This window comes from Poecilia latipinna, unplaced genomic scaffold (genome assembly GCF_001443285.1).
Source record: "Poecilia latipinna isolate Pla-1442-1.1 unplaced genomic scaffold, P_latipinna-1.0 Scaffold329, whole genome shotgun sequence".
In the NCBI taxonomy this organism is placed as follows: domain Eukaryota; kingdom Metazoa; phylum Chordata; class Actinopteri; order Cyprinodontiformes; family Poeciliidae; genus Poecilia; species Poecilia latipinna.
Genome location: NW_015112945.1, coordinates 343,203 through 354,054, shown reverse-complemented (window position 1 = coordinate 354,054; position 10,852 = coordinate 343,203). Strand labels below are relative to the sequence as shown.

The following is a 10,852-nucleotide window of genomic DNA, read 5'->3' as shown; positions in this document are numbered from 1 at the left end:
AATAATAATAATAATAATAATAATAATAATAATAATAATAATAATAACTTTCTTCAACTTTAATCTTATTTGTCCTAAAATACGTCATTCAGTGCGTGTCCTGAAGGGGGAGGTGTTGTCTCGAGGTTTGGGGCATTGCATCAGTAATCTGCCACAGAAGAAGTCGTCCAGCTTCTCTAGGAACTATGGCGGCCGCCTTGAGAGGAACTGTAGTAGCACTGGCCAAGGTGAGTGCTGAGAGGATGTTGACAGTATAACAGGGTTATCACACCTGTTAGAACCGAGAAGTGAGGTTGGTCAAACTCAGGCAAAGGGGTTTATTTCAGCTGTCACAGAAACGGCAGGAAACTTCAACTTGTGGCATGTGTGTCTCATCAAGAGCCCCCCTCGGAGAATTGAGACACACGATAGCAAAGTTTAGCAACAGCAACAACAAAAAAAAACGATTTCTTCTAATTTTGGTGGTCAGTAGAGCAGAGTTATCTTCCTGTATTGTATCTGTTAGTTATTAAAAGTATCTCAGCCGTTCTGGCATATCATGCTAGTTTTATTTATTTGCTAATTGTTATCATGTAACTGGAAAATATCAAAGTAACGGATCAATCTAATTTTCAACAGTCGAAGGTTTTCTTACCTGTTTCAAGGTTGGACTTCAAAGTCACACCCACGACCACACCCTTCAGCCCTCCTAGCATCCAGCTAACCCACCCACCCACTCGTGACTTTTTTGGATGATGATCTTTAATCACACATGCATCACTGTAATATTTATTTGATTACTTTATCTCTAAATGGAGCTGCATCTCATAAATGACTTAAAACAGTAACGTTTGTGTAATTAGCACATTTGCTTACATATGACACGTCAGAATCAGATTTATTGGCCTAGATTGTGTGCACAAGCAAAGAAGTAATTATTATTATTATTATTATTATTATTATTATTATTATTTTGTGGGAGAAGATGATCCCCAGTTTCACCTTCACTTGTATGTAGTTGTTAGTACTGTAATATGAAAGATCAACGTTTTTATATGCAAACAGAGAATTTGTGCAAGTATCCTGCAATCATATGTAAATCATTATTTACATCTTGCGGTTTCTGAACAAGATCAAGTCAGATAAGAGCTTCATATCTTTAAAATGAAATGCGGAAAGGTTAGAATTGTTGGAGTTGCTTTCTTTGGAAAAAATCCTCCTGGGGTTTGAGTGATTTATTGTAGGAGAAAAACAACGGAAAATCACAGCGTTTCCCCCTTTTTTTATGTTTTGAAATTTTTGTAACTGCTGCTGTAACTTTGTGCTTGTTGACATTTCTTAGGGCCTGGGAGGCGCCCGCTTACATCAGCTGGTCTCTAGACCTCTAAGTGTTTCTGCAAATCTTTGTGGACCCGAAACCCCACCAGCTCGCGCTGATAGTACCTTCAAAGTCACTATGATTCCAGGTGACGGAGTGGGACCTGAGCTGATGACTGCAGTCAAGGATGTCTTTAAGGTACAGCATTGAAGTAATGGCCTCCTCTTTCCTGTTTCCATAGAACCTGCAGTCAGAGTCAGTGATATTAACATCGAGACAGTTTGACAGTTTCATAGGTTCATATTGGTGTTTCTTTAATATAAATTTTATTTGTCCTTATCTTTAGGCAGGTGACATCCCTGTTGAATTCGATGAGTTCTTTATGAGTGAAGTGCAGAACAGGGCATCTGACGAAAGATTGGATAAATTATTGGACTCGATGAAAACCAACAAAGTGGCTATTAAAGGTAGGGTCTCTTTTTCTGCGGCTCTTCAGTCACTAAGAATATGTGATTTGAAATGTGTAATAAAGTGGGTTCATATGGGTCTGATAGAGTATGAAATGTCATCCACATATATTTTAAGTCTGGATAAGTGTAGAAAATCAGTTTGTATACTTTAAAAAAAATTTATCCGTCCATCCATTTTCTTTACACCCTTGTCCTTAGTGGGGTCGGGAGGGTTGCTGGTGCCTATCTCCAGCTAACGTACCGGGCGAGAGGCGGGGTACACCCTGGACAGGTCGCCAGTCTGTCACAGGGCAACACAGAGAGACAGACAGGACAAACAGCCATGCGCACACACACACACACACACACACACGCACACACACACACACACACACACACACTCACTCACACCTAGGGAGAATTTAGACAGACCAATTAACCTAACAGTCATGTTTTTTGGACTGTGGGAGGAAGCCGGAGTTCCCGGAGAAAACCCACGTATGCACAGGGAGAACATGCAAACTCCATGCAGAAAGACCGGGACCGGGAATCGAACCCGCAAGGCAACAGCTCTGCCAACTGCGCCACTGTGCAGCCCTCCATCCAATCATACTTGTTCCAAGCTTTTGCCATGAATAAAACAAAGAATAGAGTTGGCATCCAAATCATGTTCACTTTTTGTTGAAACGCAACAGATTTTAAATTGTTTCTCTTTCATTTCACAGGGGAGTGTAATAAATATGTTTGAACTCTGACAATATGTTCTGTTACCTCTACCTAAGGGTATTGTTGTTCTTTTAACTCTCGTCTTTGCAAAAGCTTCTTCAAGATCCAGATCCGCTCGGTTGTCTTTGAAGCATCCTGTAGTCTCTGATCCAGCAGCAGCAGGCGCTGTTGTAACACTTAACACATTGCCTCAGACATATTGTGAACCACTTGAGCAGAAGTAAGAAGTAAGGCAGGGACATTTAAACCAGCTGTAAGATCAGCATTCTCCTTCAGCTGCCACTGCACCGTCTGGCGGCTAATGGTTTACATGTAACTGGATGTTTGGACTCTTCATGATGTTCATATCATTTTTGTTGGACTGCCAGCATTTTGTCTGAGGCTGTGAGTACACAGAGCAGCTAAAACAGTGACACCTTGGTCAACATAACGGAAGCCTTTTTCAAGTATAAAGCGCTCTGAACTACAAATAGCATAAATCTAATAAACACTGCTTACAACACATTCTGCTCTAAAATATTGTCTGAATCCATGTGTGTGATTGAGTTTCACAAAATAATCATGATGCAAAATATTCATACTGTTACACAGCAAAAGTGAATTTTAGCTGAACTTTATTAGGTTTTTATTGCTTTAGATTTTTTTTTTTGCACTACTAGCCTTTAGTAGATAGTAATTGACCAGGATTGTGATTATGATTTTAAACAGATATGTTTTTTTTTTGTCATGTCCATCCATCCAAATATCTGCTGTAACTTTATAATGCATAATAAACTTTAGCATATCTGCTTTTTATGTTTGTTTGTTTTTTTGTCAACTAGGAAAGATTCACTCACCAATGGAGAACAAAGGGGAGTTGGCGTCTTTTGAAATGAAACTAAGGTAATACCTAGAAACCCTTAAAAAAAAAAAGTGTATCTGCTGCGTTTAAACGTCACCGTACATCTCGGTTGTTTCCCCAGGCGCACACTGGACCTGTTTGCTAACGTGGTCCATGTGAACAGCCTGCCCGGCTACAGCACTCGCCATAACAACCTGGACCTCGTCATCATTCGTGAGCAGACCGAGGGGGAGTACAGCTCCCTGGAGCACGAGGTAAACAGTTCCCGTTAAGTCTACTGCCGCCTGAAAAATTCCAACAGAAAAGCCGCATCTAATATCTGTCATAAAAAATGTTTTGATTCCTCTATTTGAATGTTGTAGTTTTCTTTTCTCTTTCTCCCACTGAAACCATCACCGTGTAACTGTTCGTAGAGTGTGCCCGGCGTGATCGAATGTTTGAAGATCATCACCAGAGAGAAGTCACGACGCATCGCCAAGTTTGCCTTTGACTACGCCACTAAGACGGGTCGAAGCAAGGTCACAGCAGTTCACAAAGCAAACATCATGTGAGGGCTTCTTTAGAAGATTTGAATTTGGTTTCTTTGTCTGTTGATTTTTAAAACTTGATCAATTGCGGTGATAATTTGTGTCACAATTACAGCAATGTCCATCCTTCTCTGTTGTGTCATTGCAGGAAACTAGGCGATGGGCTGTTTCTGCAGAGTTGTGCAGAGGTGGCGGAGCTGTACCCCAAAATCAAATATGAGAACATAATCATCGATAACTGTTGCATGCAGGTATTTACAGCCGTGTTTTTATTGTGTGTTATTTCTCTCTACCTCGCCACACTACAGTATCGCCATGGTGTTTGGTGTTGTATTTTCTTTCGTTTTTTTTTTTTTTTCAACTTTAATTTAAGATTTACTTGTTTCATTCTTCCAGCTGGTTCAAAACCCCTACCAGTTTGACGTACTGGTCATGCCCAACCTTTACGGAAATATCATCGATAACCTGGCAGCAGGACTGGTTGGGGGAGCCGGAGTCGTTCCAGGGGAAAGTTACAGTGCAGAATATGCTGTTTTTGAAACTGTGAGTATTCTGTGATTAAATCAAGTCCTTCTGTTTGAATCAAAGTTCGGTGAGTCTGTGACGCGTCTGTCGCATACACCGTGAGGGCAGAAACTAAACATGCGAGAGTTAAAGCAACAAATTAACCTGTGTTGTTTTTAGATGAATTAAATTCCATTATCAACGTCAACACATTCCACATTCTTGAATAAACAGCTTTCTAAATAATAGATTCGTTATATTTGAATAAACAATATTAAATCTGGTTTAATGGACCCAGTGGTGAACCACAAGGTTCTATGCTGGGCCCTAAAGGTTAAAAGTGTAAATGCATGAGCCTACAGCTGTCGACTTATAGTTTATCTGCTTGTTATCAAACTTTTATTTTCTACTCATTTGCTTTGACTCTTCAAATCCTGAATCAAAAATAATGATCACTATTCATTCTTGCTTAAGGGTTAAAATTAGTTTGATGAAAGAGGAAACGTTTTCATTGGTTGCTTCATTTCCTGCCTTTTTTTTTTTTTCCCCCCTCCAGGGAGCTCGCCACCCCTTTGCGCAAGCAGTGGGCAGGAACATTGCCAACCCTACAGCAATGCTCCTCAGTTCTGCTAACATGCTGAAGCACCTCAAGTGAGTTTCCTAATCTATTTATGAACAGCCACAGAACATGCTGTTTCCTGGCCCGCCTTTTAACTTTGACTGTATTCTGCTCCAGTCTGGAGTACCACTCCCAAATGGTGTCAGAAGCTGTCAAGAAAGTCATCAAGCAGGGAAAGGTAACATACTCGCTGAGTTTGAAGACTTCATGCTTATTAATGAAACTCACGCTCTTTAAATAACATACTTTTATGCTCTAATTTGCAGGTCAGTAACTGAAAATATTATCTTTCCATGCATCCTGTGCATATGTGCATGTAGTATACTATAAGAATCAAATTCCAGTTTGTGTTTTTATTGAGCAAGTCTGAACTGAACAGTTTTTTTTTTGTTGTGGTGTAACATTAGCAGTTCTTGGCCTGCAAATTTAACAACTTGACTAATAACTTGTGTGTTGGAGAGCCTTTGATTCACTGATGTCTGTGTCAGCCCTGCTGCATTTCTACTATCCTTTACTTTTATATTTCTTTAGAGTTTGAAACTAACATTTTTACTCTCTGCCATCCATAATTATCAACCTCTTTCAGGTCATGTTTTCTGTCCGTGATCTACAGGTTTAAGATACAAAGTAAAGTGCAAACAAAACACCCACGATGATCCAATAACACATAACAAAGTAGTGAATAATAAAACACATACCACTGAATTAAAAAAATGTTGGTGGTGATAATTCAGTTTGTTTTTATAATGGTGTAATTTAGATTAAAATATATTGCTTGTTAGACTTGTTTTATAATGACTTTAATATGTGTAAATCTAAATTAATCTCCACAAAAATTTTGCCACTTGGGAAAACAAACTGTAATCATCTCCAAATATTGAGCTTCATTTCCTGAAACAGAAACTAAGATGTTACCAGACAAATTGGTTGCATATTATTTGAAAAGAATCAGGCCAAGAATTTTACCATGGGGTATACCTGGATTAATTAAAAAACAAAAAGAAGATCTGTTCAATTAAACATCCTCCAGGAATAATGTGAACAAAACTTGAATTGGCATTCATTTAAATTCACCGAGTGCCTTTCGAAAGGCCACAACTTTCTCCAAAACATTACAAAAAGTTGGTGAAATACTTCTTCTTGGCCCAATATTTTAGCCGCCCCAGATTTTTTCGTTAGTGTGTGCTGAATGCGAGAAGCATGCCACTGTGACGGGTGCAGCATGTTGATACTGAATCCTGACAGCGTTGCTCGTGTTTGATGCGTTAATTGCAGCCGTGCAACCTCCTCCAACACCAGCTCCCACCACCCAGCCCGCTGTTTGTCGTTAAAACTATTGGCAAATATCAAAATCCTTCAAAAGCTGACCTCATGTCACCCGTTTGCTCCTCCGCTTCTTTTCCTGTCACTCCCGTCCGCCGCTGCACCCCGCTGACCTTTGTGTGTCTGTCGTTTGCATACGTGTGTTTTGTGCACATCCCAGGTTCGAACACGAGACCTCGGCGGGTACTCTACCACTGGCGACTTTGTGCAAGCAGTAGTGGAGAACCTGCGACACCGACCCACCGAATAAGATCCCACCTGCCGCACCTCTTCCTCATGTTGCCTTAAACGTGGACCTTGATCCTAACATGACCTGAAGGCATGTTAAGACTGGAAACCCTCCCCGCTTCCATATTTGTGTCCCATATGTGTTACTCTGCTTTGACATTAGTGGCCTTCAATGTTTATGTTTAATGTATGTGTGACTGAGCCGATGTAAAAGCAGTGATTTGTGACAAAATACACAGTTTATGCAGATTTCCATCCCATATTTTTTGTCTTCTGTTTCCTCTCCCTGCCTGCAGTCCCTTTACCTCCATAATCACCCTCAACATTAGCATTTCCATTATTTTGGGTTATATTAATAGGTAAACTTATGTTACAGGTTTAATCTAGTCAGTTCCTTGCAGTTTTCCTAAATGGACATAATCTTAGCTGCTACATGAAGGTTGTCTCTTTATTGTTTTCCCAAACCCGACGTAGAAAAGTGTTTTCATTTCCAGACTTTATTCCAGTTTCTGAAGGGTTAAAATAAAGGTTTTTTTTTTTTGTTGTTTTTTTTTTTGCCACATCATAACTATATTTTAACATTTTGACTTTCAGTATTTTGTTTTTTGGCACAAACACATTCCAAAAATAAAATTACAATTTTAGGGTTTTTAGTTTTTTGTCCATCTCTAATATATGGTGGTTTAAACATTGATATTTTTGTTTGTTTTTACAAACAGTATTAAAGCATCAGTTTACACTAAATGTTTCAAAAAGCCCCGATTAATTAGAATTAAAAGTAGAATTCAACTTTGATGTTGCACATGTCACAAGTACAAAGCAACAAAATGGCAAGAATCTTAGATTTTGAAATGAAACAGATCTACGTTTGTTCAGGTGCCATCAAAAGGAATCAAATGTTATGTTATGCAAGCATTTTCTTCAAATACTTTGCACTCAGATGTTCTAAATATTGTTAAAAACTGTTTTAAAAAAAAAATCTGCAATTTGGCATATAAAAAGTATGGAGTTTTGAAATGGAAAATGAATAGGAACCCTTTAAGTGTCGCTACATTCATGGTAACGTGTGATATGTTTGTGCCTTTGTAGACTTTTCACTTTATGTTTATTCATTATATTGTAGCTTAGAAAGGCAAAACTTCCAGTCAGTAATGAAGAACACATGACTTAGTAAAAAAAAGCAACAACCAAATAAAGTCCTAATTGATGTAAGGGAGATGGACCTTTTACAAAGATCCATAAACTATTCATGTGTCTATTTCTTCTGTCACGAGCTACATTTAAATCTTCTTAAATTATCTGCTGCACAGATCCATGTTTACAGAAAGTTATTTTAAAATTGTTATGAACTACAAAACTTTTTGTGAAGCACCTGGATCATCTTATTACATGTAATGTAATATAATTACATTATATATAATAATCATTATATGTAAAGTACACACACACACACACATATATATGTATGTATATATATATATATATATATATATATATATGTCTACATGCATTACTCATAATGCACTGTGTTCACTATTTTTATTCGGGCTATTGGTGCATCCAACATTTCTACTATGATGTAATTTTGTCAGATGAAAGCACCATAGGCTGAAGAAAAAGCACCGAATTACTGTCACAATCCATGGAGACAGCATTCTTTCATGTATGACTTCCTTGAGATTTTATTTGTCAGCGTTCATCGTTCTCTGTACAAAAGGCACCTCTCTGGCAAGTGATATTTTAACGTTCTTAACTGCTCCCATGAATAACCTTGACTTGTCAACATGTTAACATATAGCAGAAATGTAAAAGAACGAAGAGATATTATGGCATTTCTCCATCAGCACTAGACTGGCCATGTTTTTTTTTTTTTTTTTTTTTTCCTAAACAGAACTCGCAGAAGAAAATATATATGTATGCACATTCTTATTTTCCGAGTGGCACATTTCAAGTTTATACCCGTCGGCTTGTTTTGGTGACTGCAGCTTCCAACAGAAGAAAACCCCACATTCAGTTCCTCTGGATGGCAAAGTATCACTAAGAATGATTTTAAATGGGAAAAAAAGGTTTGCAAGAAACGCACTGCACAGTAGCTCAGATCAGGGAGATGTACACTGCAAATATCTAAACCAACAGAAACACTTGAAAGGCATTGCTCTGTTTCACAGCTTTGATAGACAGACACGTTTCCAACTTATCATCAAATTGAAGAGTGGACGTTTTCCCTCGCAGCGACATTTACTCACTGGTCCTGTTCGGCTTGTTCTGTGAGTACAGTTACTGTATCAAAGGCTCTCCGACATGCAGGCCACGACACTGCAATGTGGACATGTGCTGCAGCAGCTGTGCACATGGTAACACGCTGTCCTTATGTTTGCGACAGGTGCGCACCGGAGACCTGGGGGGCTACGCGACATGCGATGAATTCACCCGGGCTGTCATTGCTAGCCTGCCAGCCTCAGCTTTGTAAATGCAAATCTGTCCGCTGCTGAGACACACACACACACACACACACACACACATTTTCTTTTTTCTTTGCATTCTGTCATGGACGGTGCACTGTCTCGGCAACACAGAAAATCTGCACCAATATGTTCACAAAATATTGTTTAAAGTGACATTTTGAAGAAAAACAACAGTTGCAAACATATATCATCTTCGCCATCCTTTTGCTTTCTTGACACTATAAAATTCTGCCTAATTGCTTGACTTCAGGTCACTGGGCAGCAGTCAAAACGATGGATTTATACTTCTGATTATTTATTAACGTCGCATTTTAGCATATCGCTTCATTTATGGCGAGATGTGAAAAAAAATGAGACATAACAGCAAGAGTGTGAAGCAGTCCCATGACTCTTAATGGAAACCCGATGCAGTATTTAGTGGTATTGAAGGTTCATCACAGCTGTGGGTGGTTTTGGTCAGCATGTGTTTCCTCAGAGAAACTAGAACTTACTTATTCGTCGTTTCCAGACACATGCCGATCAGGTGGAGCTGGAAGGTCTGTCGTGTAGGAGTCATATGAGAATCTCTGTGTTAGTCACATGTGAATTGTGGCTAATGTTGCTGTCGCCCGGCAGGATTGCAGAAGTAAGTTATCAGACAACAAGAGCTGGAGAGATTCACACGGATTATGCTTGTACTGTACTGCAAACATGTTGATCGCCGGTTTTCTGAATGTCTTCAACAGTTCATTGAACTTTTTTACCTACTGAAATAATAGGACTAACCCAAAATCAACTTAGATAATCAGCTTTAAAAGACTTCTTTCTTAAATATATCTTTTTTATTTTTTATTTGGTATGTTTTATCACCCGGAATTGAATCCCGAAAGCTTTTAATAGGAGATGCATAAAAAATAGATTCATACAAATGTTTTTTTGTTGTTGTTTGTTTTTTTTTTGTTGTTGCTTGTTTTCTTTCTTTCTTTCTTTCTTTTTTACCATGGTTTTATTCATATTAGACAATTAGACAACATTTTACTTACTCTTTAGTATTCATTCATCTAAAGCATTAAAGCAGAACAACACAAGTGAAAGTTTGGCTCTCAAACACATTGTCTTCAAAGGCCTGTAATATAAACTATATAAATTTAACTATATTTATGTATACTTTTTATGTTACTAAAGGTAAAAGTTTGAGGGGAAAAAATAACATTCCAGAGCAAAAGTTATCAACCCCAATAATCTGATACAAAATAGTGATATATATCTCAAAAGTGTAATATCCCTCATACAATTATAGGCTTTTGTGAGGTAAAGACATTTTTGTTCATAATAAATTAATTGCTTTTATTGTGTCATATATGTTGGAAAATTTAACTGACAAAGAGGGAAATGAAAAAAAAAAAAAAAAAAAAAGCAACATCTGGCTTCCTGGTTGCAAAAGTGTGCATGCCCTTTTAATTAAAATAAAGCATCTCTGATTCAAATTTTGTCTCGTTTGGTTGAGTAAATCAGAGGGCTGTGTCTATCAAATTGTTGCTCTCACTCTCCCAATGTTGTCGATTTATTGCTCAGATTTTCTGTCAGATTTAGTTGTGGACTTCTGCAGTTTCTTGGGTTATGATTTGTTGATGTGAATGTATGCTTGCACTTAAATAAACTACATATCTTTACTTTAGCGCACTCTTGAAAGTTTTGGCTCAAAAATGACTGAGTTGACAAAAACCTGCTCCACTTCAAGAAAAGTGGCCCAAAGAATGTTGATTTCACTGCCTTGTTTTACCTGGGCACGGTTTATTTGGGTGATGTGAAGTTTTTTTTTTTTTTTTTTTTTTTTATCAAACTTGAGGAAAAATTGTACGCCTGGGCCACCCATGAGCCCTGGGACGCCGGG

General features: G+C 38.2%; 1 protein-coding gene across 2 annotated transcripts; it reads left to right on the top strand.

The window, feature by feature from the left end:
• The first annotated feature begins 144 nt into the window (after positions 1-144).
• Positions 145-10,636, top strand: idh3b (isocitrate dehydrogenase (NAD(+)) 3 non-catalytic subunit beta). Of its 2 annotated transcripts, none has more exons than XM_015035272.1 (11): positions 145-227; positions 1,322-1,495; positions 1,644-1,764; positions 3,294-3,354; positions 3,435-3,567; positions 3,727-3,860; positions 3,989-4,091; positions 4,237-4,383; positions 4,901-4,995; positions 5,081-5,141; positions 6,447-6,774. In XM_015035272.1, exons 1-11 carry the CDS (start codon positions 186-188, stop codon positions 6,534-6,536), a joined length of 1,161 nt encoding a protein of 386 aa, XP_014890758.1. In that variant the 5' UTR covers positions 145-185; the 3' UTR covers positions 6,537-6,774. The 2 variants fall into 2 exon arrangements, with proteins under 2 accessions (XP_014890758.1, XP_014890759.1); XM_015035273.1 differs by lacking the exon at positions 6,447-6,774 and adding an exon at positions 8,898-10,636 and having other exon boundaries at positions 158-227.
• Positions 10,637-10,852: the final 216 nt, after the last annotated feature.